At 47.5% G+C, this 13,366-nt stretch overlaps 1 protein-coding gene across 1 annotated transcript in view; it reads left to right on the top strand.

The window, feature by feature from the left end:
• Positions 1 to 13,366, top strand: part of LOC119464607 (phospholipid-transporting ATPase ABCA1-like) — a 112,527-nt gene that overhangs the window by 63,516 nt on the left and 35,645 nt on the right. Inside the window, 6 exon segments of the mRNA XM_049655996.1 lie at positions 4,098 to 4,533; positions 9,106 to 9,307; positions 9,858 to 10,125; positions 10,665 to 10,790; positions 11,197 to 11,448; positions 12,452 to 12,643. Of these exon segments, the coding sequence (XP_049511953.1) occupies positions 4,098 to 4,533; positions 9,106 to 9,307; positions 9,858 to 10,125; positions 10,665 to 10,790; positions 11,197 to 11,448; positions 12,452 to 12,643 (1,476 nt within the window).

Here is a 13,366-nt window from a genome sequence, read left to right as displayed (position 1 = left end):
TGCTTAATTGTTTCATGCTGACCCGCCATGGTAGCATAGTGGCTGTGATGTTGCTTTGCTAAACTCGAGCTCACAGATTGATCCCAGCTGCGGCGGCCGCATTCCGATGGGGGTGGAATGCAATGACGTTCGTGTACTTAGATTTAGGTGCACGTTGAATAACCCCAGGGTTGAAGAACATCCAAGCTAGTTTTGACTCAGGGGGTCAAAACTAGCCTTGGAGCCCTGCACTACAGCATACCTGATAAAGTAAAATCTCGATATAACAAAGTTCAGGAGACGGCATTAAATGGTTCGTTATTCTGAAAAGTCGTTAGTGTGAAAGTCCCGAAATTAAACATTCCGCCCATAAACTTATCAGGTCATAAGTAGTGACCATATGAGCTATCCAAGAAAACATCGCTGTTGGCTCTCGGCCCGCGCTGTTGCTGTTTGCCATAGATTCCGGCGCCATGCACCACCCAAGCACCATGTAGAAGAGTGACGCGCTCAAAACAGATGCTGACGCAGAGAAAACTACCGACAAAAAGGAAGCTCCATGTCGCCTCCAAAGCGCAGTGTTTCTTGTTTATTTTCACAATCCTTGCCGTGAACACCGCAACTGTCTCGCTCGAGGCGGACGCCTGAACTATTTGAAAGCGCAAGCGCGTGTAACTCACACCGCCCGGAAAGTATGAAGTGTGACCGAGTGGCAACCCTGGGAGTACAGAGGTTACATTTCTCTGCGTGCGTAGTTACTACGGCCCCAGGCAGCGCGAAAGAGGTGCACGGAAAGAAGGGCGAAAGAAGGAAGAGGCTCGCCTTCGTTGCTAGGCGACACTTGTCTGGGCGGAACATGCGCTCGCAAAACCTGATGAGTCGACGTCTCAGCTAGTGTTTGAACGGTCCTGCGCGTGACAATCGCCACTTCGGGAATTTTTTCAGAAAGAACGGCTCGCCTGACTGTGCAGCTCATCCACTGTGACTCTGCCTTGGAACAAAAAAGCGCGAGTCGAGAGCCAGAGTATTTTGCAGTGATGCCCGACCCGATGCGCACCTTCTGGCCCCGCTGGTCCCGCTGCTCTACTGAGCTGCGATGTCGAAATATCCGTCCACGCGGGGCCTTCAGGCGCACTGCGCTGCTGTAGAGCGCAAGGGGGACGAATCAAATGCAACGCACGCCGGCGTGTCATCTGAGGGCTGGGTGGTATGGAAAAGGCATGCGTGAAAGAACCTGCAAGGCACGCGCGATCGACAGCTGATTCCCTCGTGACATGCCGCCATAGAGGAACAAAAAAAAGTCTTTCTTTCTCTATGATGCCGCTGTCACCAATTCGCCTGATAGTCGCGCTGCTTTCGAGTCTTTTTCGGAACTCGTGGAGTGATTATCGTGCGTGGGCGATTGGGCTTTCGAGAGGCGGCCACCCCGCTTTCCGACGCGCCGATGCTGTGTGCCACCGTAGTTCTTTTTTTTTTCCCCTCAGGCACCGTCTCAGGTTTTCCAGGCCCGTGCGCCGTAGGGGTCTCATACGTGCTCTTGAGACAAAGGAACGACAACACAGTAGTGCAAACACTCAAAAGGGCATTTATTGCACCTTTCATACACTAATACATGCTAGCCGAATTACTATGCATAGAACATTCACATGGGCGCGCGACAAATCATGGAAGTCCGACTCACCGCGACCGGATAGCGAGCGAATATGTTCGCCCCATGCTATGACACCATCGCCTAGTCGTTCACGTGTACGGTCACGCGAACGGTGGCATGTTCGAACAATCCGTGTTCGTCCATACCGGTGCCCTGCTCCTAGCCACGCGAGACTGTCTCGCGACGCGTGGATCGGCGCGTGTGCGGGACGTCCGCATCGCTCACCGACCCCAACCCGAACAGGAACAGCCTTCTCCCTTTTGCACCCGCGTAACCCCCCCCCCCCCCGCCGTCAGGTGGCGTTAGCAGCGCAGCACTAGCGCTATCTCTCGTAGTACGCTGCATCTCCTCTGCCATAAAGCTATGTGGTGAAGCCGCATTACAGGGGACGGGAGCCATGCGGGAAAAACAACATCAGGGGACACGTGAGAGTTGCGCATCCCCACAGCCGCGGCGTCCGCTTTCTACTGCTAGCCTCCTGTTTAGGCTGCCATGACTGGATACACTGAAATCTAAGAATCCCAAATTTTGGAATATGAGTTCGTAGTACTGAGGAGTTGTTAACATGACACGGAAACTGAATAACGATCATTATTCTGAAAAGTTCGGTATTCTGAAGTTCGTAGTACTGAAATATTTTTACATTGAGACTATAAGAAGTCAGCAGGGGATTTCTGAAAAGTTCGTTAATGTGGGGTTCGTAGTAACGAGATTATACTGTAATCAGATCGTGATTTTGGCACGTAAAACCTCATAATTTATTTTCTTGAATTCTTTATGCTGAGAAACGACTTTATTACTGAGAAAATTGTAACTGTAAGGGGCTGCACTATTCTTCCACAGTTTAGACACCCTATGACGAACAAGGTCATTCGCATAGATACATACCACAATGTGAACTGGCAATCTTAATACTTTCCTTTTCTCATCGATAGCCCGCTATAGACGGTGGCAAATTCGTATTTTGCCAATTTCCGAGCACTCTTGGAGAGCTAGTGCCATTTACAGCGTTTAGGAATTATTTAGTCGTGTTCTACAGCCACACGTGGATTTTTGAGGTGTCTCCAGAGAAGGGGCATGGTTGGCGCGTTAAGCACTCGTAGTTTCCAAGATGGCGTCGGTGTCGCGCACCGCTCGTGCACATAAATGTTGCATTTCTACAGTTTCCAATGCATATGCGCGCGAGTTCTTGGACTTTGGTAGCAGCACTGATGCAGGAGACAGCTTCAGTTGGTCATTATTCAGAACGGAATTTCGCTTTCTTCGCTCCACCGCTTCAAAGCTGCCATGCAGTGTGCTTTCTCCCCAAAACACTAGGTGGCAATATAAAGATATTCTGCGTGTTCTAAAAGGCATAGTTGTTATCTGCATGGTGTTAACCTCTTTCGGTTGGGATCACTTGCCAGCGGCTGTGCGGGGAGTCGAGTTTCGGGTGATAAGTTGGCCGGGAGCTGACCTTGCCGTAGTGCTAGGGCTAGTCACTAGGCTTAACGTTTTCTTTTATATCTCAAGAAATTTTTTGCGTAGAAAGATATTTTCTGGAATATTGCATAGGTCCGCTGTGTTGAAAATGTATGCGCTGAAATTTTTTACAGGTTTTTCTGTGCGAAGCAACAATTATGTTTTTTCCGTGCTTTGAAATTTTTGTTTGAGACTTGTTCTTTCAATTTCTTTTTAATAAAATTTATGTATTGAGATTTTTTCCCCCAAATTCTCTTTAATAAACATGTTGGTTGGGACTAGTATCATTAGAAAGAGAATTTATTCCTCTTCATTTTGATACTATACGCTTTAGTACAAAGCATGCTCTGTGATAGAAAAAGAAGTATTTCCTAGACCCAAAAACTGCTGCTTTTCCCGTGGGCAGGAAAGTGTTAAAGGTCATCTTCTGCTGGGAAGTACTGCCACCTTTGAGTCAGAAGTTCAAACTTAGAGGGCGCCGCACACACAGTGCTGGCGAGCAATGTGGATAAGGACTGACGGTTTCCATCGATAAATTTCATGGGAAAATCCAGCACAATTCCCAAAACTGCATTTTGTTCTTAATTATTAGTGGTTGACTACAACTTATTAATCATAAACGAGGCATGGCAGCTGGCATAGTACTTTTAAATTGCAGTCTTAAACCTGTTCAAACTTTACCTCGCTTTCTTGCTTTCAAAAGCTCTGTTCACAATGTAAGGAACAGTTTTGGACATCTTGAACCATTATTCTATTATTTAGCTTGACTTAATGTCAAGCCCTTATTGCCCTTCCTAGAGAGTTAAGCATGCCATTTGAGGCTAGTTGACAAGGAGTTACTCTCAGAATACAGCACGAATACAGGCAGAGCTGGATACTGCAGCAATCATTGTGCCCTGTTGCCAACTTCCAATGAAACGTTGGCAAGCTTTCCTTGCAAGGGCGTGTCCTGCTCTGTCCCTGCTTGGGGCTGTAATCTGTTTCTCACCGTTTGCTCTCCCCACAGCGCTTTGGAAGAAGGTTGACGAGTGCCGGTACGTTTGCGTTGCAGACGACGAATACCCAACGTTCCAACGCACAAGTGGCCTACCGCTGCTAGCGCAGCAGGCCACGGCATTGTTTCGGAAGCGGTGGCATGCCACCAAGCGTCAGTACTTCCTTCCGATCCTCGCCATCGTCATCCCCGTGGTGCTCTTCTTCCTGTACACCTCGCTCGACATCCAGGGCGCCGAGGAGACGACTGTCAAGAAGCTCGTCTACGACATCGGCAGTTACTCCGGCTCGACGAATGGCTTCCTCAGCAACGGAACTTCGTCGCTGGGCAGGGTGGATTTCGTTGATGCGATGACTCAGCAAAGAGTGATGGTCAAGGAGGACGTGGAGGATCCGGATGACTTCCTTCTCAAAGTGGCCCGGCGCAGCCTTGCAGAGTACAACGGAAAGTGAGTGATTGTTACTCAAAAGCACTCGATGGGCAAGCTGGTTGATACTCGGAGAAGTCATCGGGGTGCAATAAGATGGTAACAAAGATCTGAAGACAAGACAGCATGGCTTAGATAGGGCAGTGTAGGCACTTTATCATTCGTGCTGTCCTATCGTCACTTCTTTGTGTTTGTCTTATTTGTGCTATACAGTGACTTCCCCGAGCGAATGTTTCGGTGTGTCTATTTTAGCTGCTACTAAACTTGTGAGAGCATTGTTACAGGTACAAAAGTACTGACGAGGACATGCACACTCAGCGATACAACTTCCAACACCTTGTGTCCCTGTTGCATCTTCCGTGCGTTCTCCTAGTGTCTTCCTAGTGTCTTTCGTGTGTGCTGCTTTGTGACTGCATTTGCTTGCTACGTGTCCTTGCATTCTCCGTTATATCTGTGTACCATTGGGGCTGTGCTACAGGGCTTTCGCAATGACATGCCTGCCACCAGGCCTTTGATTGAAAACGTGATTGCTACATGGCTTTTTTTTACTCTTGAACGTGGTGGTTCACTTTGAACAAAAATTCGAATACAGTTTTTGTTGCTTGGGGTGGACCTTGCTAGTGTTGCTTATATTTCTGATGGCTGGCTTTTTGGAAAAGAAATGCTGCATCTATGGGTGTGTTGTGAACATTTTGATTTTTAAACCTTCGACGGTCTCTTTAAGCCTAAATGTCTAGCGTTGATCAATGGAGGGCAAACGAAGGAAGCCTCAAGCAGGAGTCAACGTTTTGACATGGGAACTGTCTTCATTATGGCTCATCATTGTCAGCATTTGTCTTTGTCAGGGCAGTGTCCTGACGGCGGCTAGTCCTGATATAGGCATATTCCATTGTCACAATGTTGACTGCAGCCTGAGGCCTCCCTTGTTTGCCAGCTGTAGATCACTTGAAGCCTTTATTGGCCTGTGAACTGCATCTTGTTTAAATATCTGCGTAGGGTATATTTTCTCTTGTTGAATTGGAATATACCACCCACAATTGGAATATATATACCACAATTGGAATATATATATATATATATATATATATATATATATATATATATATTTAAAACTAGGGGTGTGCGAATTCCGAGTAGTAGATTTCGAATCAAGAACAAAAGCTGAATATCAAATCGAATTTGAATATTACATTTTTCACAAAATTTAATGCTTACACATTGTGGGCACAAGAACATGGGGCTGCACAGGCTCAGGAGTCACCTACTTTGCATAACAAGAATGTAGCAAGCTATCAGTAATTTAAGTATGTAGAAACCAAGATACATACAGTACAGTCTACTCTTGTTAAAGGGAACACCGAATTAGTATGTCAGCACTGATTACAGCTCAGTTCTAGTATAGGAAGGTCTCAGAAACATTTTTTTATCTATAGAATTTCTGTTGAACAGAAGCAAGGTTTTATATTTCCTCTGAAACTAATGAATTAGTGACGTTCATTTGTACTGAATACCAATGAGGTTCTCAGTTTAATAGTGGACCTGTGTTTTGCAACACTCTTTTATTTATTGCATAAAAAGGTTTGCTTTAGAGTTTTTCTCCACAATACAGAAGGGCCATTCCAACTTTACGGCAGGTGGGTTATGGGCCGTAGGTTGTAAGGCCAATGTGCATGATAGACGAAATGACCGCGCATGACGTGACTCAATGACCGCATCACGCGTAGCTGGCACCGACGGTAAAGAACAGGTACCGTTGCACCATTTCATTGTCAGGTTCAACGCGTGATTTGCTACCGGTCAAAGGTTCCGTAATCTGGAGCTTCACGGCAAATTCGTGCAACGCTCCTCCAACCCCTTTTTCTTGTTCATCCGCTGTCCGCGAAAATGCATTCAACCGGGTCCTGACACTTTTGCACCCGCGGTGTAAATCCACAGCTAGTCTTGTGACTGGTTTGATTGAAGCTACAAAAAATTATGGTTGATGCCCTCTTTCATAGGAATTGATAGAACACGAAAGTGAAACGTGTCTTCACACAAGCTGTTGCATGTTTGCTTCATGAACTCGCAGTTCACTGCAGTGAAAGGCACATGACTTGGGGGACGGCAACCATATTGCAGATTTGCCGCGCGCATGGCGTCCTGTTAACGAGCGGCGTTGAAATGCGCCAGGCATCTCAACGCGCCGACTTGCCCGCGAGAAATTGATAAGGGCGTTCTAAGCCACGTATTCCATGGCATGATGGTTTCAATGTTGGGCTTCTGTACTAGAGGTCCTGGGTTCGAATCCTGCCATCGGACACTTTTAATAATGTTGATTTTATTACTTATTGCACGTACTTCGTTGAAAATGACAAGTTTACGAAGTCACGAAGACGCGTACACTTGGTTCTTTATCCTATGGCTACACTGTGTTGGGGCCTCCACTGCACTGTGACTACCAAAGTGCTCCGTGTCGGCGCTCGTTAGTGTCACGATGCAGTATTTCACTTCACTGTTCCTAGATCGTGGCGCTGGAGCCGACGTCAGATCCATTCCATCCGTTGCAGGAAGTCATTTGCGAAACCCAACATAAAACACTTTTGTTTTAAAAGACACTGATGTGCGTCTACGAACGGCGTCACGAATGAGAGGTCGACTTACGGTGTCACAAAGGTGGTGGCTGTAACTGTACACTGCCATCCCGTATGCTTCCTTTCGTTTGCGAGGAGGTTTGTCGGCTTTCCGAGTGTCACGCTGCTGCCGTAACGAAAATTCGCCGCTGGCCAATGTGGTAACGGGCCGCAAGCCGTCACAGAGTGCTTGCTGCTAATATGTTCGTACAGCAATCTCATCAGTGATTGGTCCCAAGATCACGCGTTCGGTTTAGACTGATGGCTGTTGAAGCAGCTTGAAGTTTGTTGCCGCGTATTAAACACGATGCGCATGCCTGTCGGTGGCTTATCGGCCCAATCTTCGCACATGCTTTCACACTTTATGAAATACACGCCACTTTTGTAGCCGTTCCCTCTGTCCATGTCGCATTATCATTTCGATCGGTCTTGTCGACTTGGACGACCCTTGTACCGACAGAGGCGGCTCCGGCTGACGCAGCGCCATTTTGCAAATTGTGGCTTTGAAGTCTTGTGCGTGCATTGGGTCAACGTCAAAGAGCGCTCAGAGCAACAAAGTCCGCAACTGCCTCAGCTGGTGCGACCCGTCTGTGGCACACTCTACGCTTCTTTTCGCCGAACGTGACGTGAAACGCTCGCTTGGTCGGCATTGAGCATGAGGGGCGGTGCGGCTCACATTACATGTGGCACTTCGCGGGTCTCGACAATGTGTGTACCGAATATTTGAAAAATCGAATAGTAGATATGGAATTATTCGAATGTTCACTATTCAATTAGGTGATATACGAGTATTCACCCACCTCTTTTTAACCCTTTGAAGTCGAATTATTTTGAAAAAAACTTTCCCAGATGGTCAAATTACTTTATTGTGGATATTGAATGTACAAAATGTATAAAGTCGGGAATAAATAGTGAAAAAAAAGTTAGAAACAGTATTTTGATGTCGGCATCACTCAGAACTCCAAATTTTCAATAATATTTCAGAGTGTGGTATTCCTTGAAACACGGTTCTACGCACAGCGCCTTATCGCAGTCTGCACACCAAAAACGCGTGTCTGTTCTCCTCTTGGGACGACGAGTTGTGTTGGCACACAGATGACATCTCTGCGTGCGGCTGCCTTGGGCAGAGGTCTGAGGCAAGATAGAAATAAACTTCCACCGCCCCTGCAAGAGAGTGCCGACACAAAGAAAACTCACGTTTGGCGCGCCTCCGTTGCGATCACGCGGCGCTACCGAAACCGCGTAAGCGCGTTACCGCAGAAAGCGAGAATACTTCGTGAGCGGCGCTGATAAACAAGCTAAGACAGCGCCAATCAAGATAGAAATCAACTTCAGCGCCACTGCAAGACAGTACCGACAGTGCGCCTCCGTTGCGATCACGCGGCGGAACCGAAAGCGCGTTGCCGCAGAGAGCGAGAATACCTTGTGAGCGACGGTGATAAACAAGCTAAGAGCGGCGCCAATAAAGGTGGAAATCAACTTCCGCCGCCCCTTCAAGGAAGTGCCGACAAAGAGAAAAATCACGTTTCGCGCGCCTCCGTTACGATCATGCAGCGAAACCGAAACCGCGAAAGGGGTGTTGCCGCAGTCTGCGCGACGCACGCGCTGAAACTAGAAATCAGTTCTGTTTATCTCCGCAAGAAGGTAGCACAAATGTCAAACGCTTCTTGTAAGTCCTAAAAGGTGGCAGCACCTCCCGGTAAGCATGCATCGTCATTATGGCGCGAAATTTCAAACGGAGGATTGAAACCGTACCCGTACGGCAAAGACCTTGCGGGACAGAAAACCGCTGCCGTACAGATACGGCAAAAACCTTCAAAGGGTTAAAACATAAGGTGCAAGATACAACTATAAAACCTACGGTGTTCGGTCACCAGAGGTCTGGCGATCGTACACTTATATACAGAGTAGTTTATTGTGTCGTAAAGATACTGAAAATAATATGATGAATATTTCATCTGCCACTTTCGTCTGAAAAATGCAGGTACCTCGTAGGTGGTCAAACTGACAACGATGCAAAAGCCGTGGCCTGGTACAATGGCGAGCCGTACCACATTGGCTCTATGTCTCTAAACTTGGCGCACACAGCTGCACTGAGATACGTCTCCGGAGAAGCCACCGCCAAGGTGTCGGTCACCAATTGGCCACTCCCTGGCGAGCTGTCCGAACAGATTGGTGTCGCTTCGGTAAGTACCTGCTTGTTCACTGGCGGTAGCCAGTATTAGCCACATTTCTGGCATTGAAGATGTATAATTTCTCTGTCAGAAGCCTGTCTGAAGCACGTAAGTGAATCCCAAAGTTTTCCTGTGAAATGTAGAGGAATGTCCTTTGTCATTTGTGTTACTCGACAGTGATGCTGACTGTGACACTGACAGGGGAACGTGGCAAGTCTTGCAGTAAGTTGTTGTTTTTGGTTGGACTTTGTTGAAATTCCGATATGTATCTATTTTAGCTGGCTGGTGCTGAATGGCTTGAGATAGTGGAGGAGCCCAAACTTGCGGGAAAAGAAGGCAGACTATAGAAAACAAAACTAGTTCTTCTACTATAGGTTAGATGGCGCACAGTGGTGCTTGTGAGTGCCGCTGAAGGTCTCAAAAACGGTGCTCGAATTCATCGTTAGCGACGCAACGATGCCTAATGAGCACCGTAGGCCGCTCACTCAGGCTGTTCTACTGGAGCAGCTTTCATTGTTCGTAGCCAGCGGAGTGTAATTTCCTTCTCGCGCCTCTCTCGCAGTACGACCAGGCAGCCCGCATCCTGGCCGCTGTCTTTGTCCCCACAGCGCTGGCCTTCCTGTCCTCGTCATTTGTGCTCTTCCCGATTCACGAGCGCGTCACCAAGTCCAAGCTGCTGCAGCTCATGGCCGGCGTGCCAGGCGTCCTCTTCTGGGGTGTCACGTTCCTCTGGGACTTCGCCGTCTTTGCTGTCTGTAGCACGACCGTCATGATCCCGCTCCTGGTGATCAACCCCAATGGCGTTTTCACCTCCAGTCCTGGTGTGCCAGGTATGGTTTGTCTGGAGTTCTTGTGAGGATTTCTGGCGGTTGAACAGGACTGCACATGGTGATCCCTTAGGTGTTGAGTGTGCACATGATGGAGTGGCATTGAGTTCGCGTATTGTCTTGTCTGTGCCACCTCCGTTCTAATGTGTCCATCTTGCACCGTGAAGTTGGGCATCTACAGCCAAAAAATTGCCGTGGTGACTACACCACTACCAAACTCGAAGGGAACTTCAATACATGCTCAACTCGGTAACACGAGTTCATTTCCATTACATCACAGTGCAGGTGAACGTCTTTCAATATTTAATGTCTGTTGGGGCGTCTTTGAGCATGGAGGCGCAGAGCGCGGATGTAATACACATTTCTGGGTGGAGCTTGTACTGAAGATCTAGATTTTCACCTACTACAGCCATGATCTTTCACTTGACACCATTACAAGGCTGCTGGCAGTTTGTAGAAGTGTTACATATTTTTGTTCGTGCATGTGTGCTCACATTAAGGTGTCAGTGCAGTGTATGCATTTACCTTTTTTTTTTTTTCAGCGGCCACATACTTGCTTTTCCTTCTGTATGGCTGGGCGGCCATCCCATTCAGCTACATCTTCTCATATGTCAAGGACAAACCGTCTTCCGGCTATTCCCTTCTGACCACGATCAATGTCATCACAGGTATACGGATGTTGTAAATACACAAAACCTGTTTAAAGGCCTTGTCATACCGAACTTTTCTTGTATTCATCTCCTATCTGTCCTGCTTATTATATCTTTAGGCTTTTTCTTAAAAGCTGGTTGTGTATAAGGTAGGGCTGGGGGGGGGGGGGTATGGGGAGCGGCAATGCGTTGTGCATTTTGCAACAAAGTGTTGCACATGTGTTTGCAAATCTAACTTAAAAAGCAGCCACTTTCATTGTCATATATATAAACATTTGCATTTAGTGTCTCGTTTGAGAACCCCAGGTACTCAAATTTAATCCAGGGTCTCCCATTGTAGCATGCTTCATAATCACATTGTGTTTTTGGCAAGTATATCCAGAGAATTTCATTTTAATTTAATCTTATATTTCCACTTTGGCAGGCGTGATGCTGAGCATTGTGATGGCCGTCGTGTCGTTCCTTGCCAAGTTCCCCATGCTGGGCATTAACGAAGACGCAGTGCAAAAGTCCATGTGGTTCTTGCGGGTGGTGCCCGGATTTGCCGTCACCTGGGGTTTCTCCAACATCCACGAGATCGGTGGGGATCCGGCCAAGTGCGCCAAGCTGACGCCCACCCTGCTGAAGAGCTACTGTCCCATATCTCAGCTCATGGGCATCGAGGTTTGTTGCCAAGGTTGGCCGCATTTCTTTACATCCACGTGCCAGCTCTCCTGAACTATTCATAAAATTACGGATTTCTAGCTCGTTATACAATATTGCGAATGTTTCATCAAGTTTTAAGGAAAATGAATTTTGATCTGAAAAGGGCTTCACTCGTTGGTCTCCTGCCGTATGGCAGTGGTGAAAGGAAGCTGTTATGTCATCGGAGCTCTTTATTTACGTTGCAATGCACACTGTTTGGCGATTACATGTGTTTGCTTGAGTCCTGAGTCGTCTGTGGCTCTGCTTGGCTTTGGGCATGGTTCAGGTTACTGGATAGGGCTGCACGAGTTATGGCAGCCGGAACGGGCGAGGGTGGTGCAAGGCGCGTTGGTGATTGTGTAAATAGAAATCGATGGAGTTGCAAGGGCGGGACTTAACAGAAACCAGAGGGCTGCTTTCATTTGTTGGCCGTCATTGCAGTCATGCCGTTGCTGTCGCCTTTGTCTGCGTTTCTTTATATGTACCGTGCCTGAACCACATCGAACACGTCAGGTTTCTATCTTCCTGTGAATTTCTTTCGGTAGGGAATGTTGGTAGGGGTTTTTGTTACTGAAAGGCAGGCATGTTAACGCGGCACATACATAGGTGGGAACAAAAAGGACACCACAAACGCCGACTGTTAACTTAAAGGTAGTGGAACTTATCTGCACATGATCACGCGAAGGCAGCGCCAACTCGTCAGTCATGGGAACGTGCTGGCACCCATGAAAGATAACTGTTGAGTCTTGACAATTCTTTATGCATGATAATCGAGGGCTGACTTAAGTGCATGCTTCCACTATTAATGATGTGCCAAGCATCGACCATGAGGCGAACTTCCTGCCTTTCAGTAACATGTGAGTTTCGGTCTTGTTTGGATGCCTGAACCACTGCATTACGGGAGAAAGAACGAACAAACGAGATCAGCCCACCTTCTAGCATGTACCTGTTGCTTGCAGTGAAAAGAAATGATTATTTCTTTGTGGCGATTGCAGATTGTGGCAACGGTACTTACTGCTACATCCCCCACTCGCCGTTTGGCATGGATCGCTCGGGAAGCGGACGGGAGATGCTGTACCTCTTCTTCGTTGGCATCGTTCTGTTCCTTCTACTGGCGTTCTTTGAGACCAACATCTACGGCATCTGGTACCGAATCAGGTCGCTTCTCAGACGAAGGTCCCGCGAAGGTACGTCACATGTTCACTTATTTGACCTACCTTTGTAAGGTGCCTGCTGCTTTCAATTTGTCATGGTTTTGTGATACAGATGTGCTGCTGCTAACTGACCATCACCGTTCTCTACAGCGTGTTCTGTGAATAGGAGTGCCAAGGAAACACGACTTTGAACTAAACCGCTGGTTCTTTCATGTCGAAATTTCACACAGAAATAGTATTTTATTTGTTTTTTTAACACGAAAGTGTTTTATGCCGGGGTCCACCAAGACTTCACTGACGTATTTCCGTCACGGAAATACGTCATAGAACATAATACAAAGAAAGAAACCAGAAGAAAAAGTTCCACAAACATGCAAAATTTGGGAACCGAACCCACGACCTCTCGGTCCGCGACGATAGATCGCCAAGCGTTTAACCCATTGCGCCACAAACGCATTTGCAGAGAGCTACACAGACGCGCCTTATATATCTAACACTCCTCCGTGTACCGCCGCTCTTGCTCGGGGTGGTGCCGCCGCCTACGAGCAGAAAAGAGAAGTACTGCATTATGACACTAACGCGCACCGACAGTGAACGCTTCGGTGGTCTCAGCACTACGACGCCTTGATGCCAGCATTCGAAGGGACGCTGGCATCAAGAAGCACTACCAACGCCACCTAGGTGGCGTTCACCGTACTCAGCACAGCGGAGCGTGGCCTCCGCAATTAGCTCTGAAAATGTTTCTGAAGTTGATCG

This window comes from Dermacentor silvarum, chromosome 9, assembly GCF_013339745.2.
Source record: "Dermacentor silvarum isolate Dsil-2018 chromosome 9, BIME_Dsil_1.4, whole genome shotgun sequence".
NCBI classification, from domain to species: domain Eukaryota; kingdom Metazoa; phylum Arthropoda; class Arachnida; order Ixodida; family Ixodidae; genus Dermacentor; species Dermacentor silvarum.
Note: the sequence above shows the minus strand (reverse complement) of the source record. Positions and strands in the feature narration are given on the sequence as shown.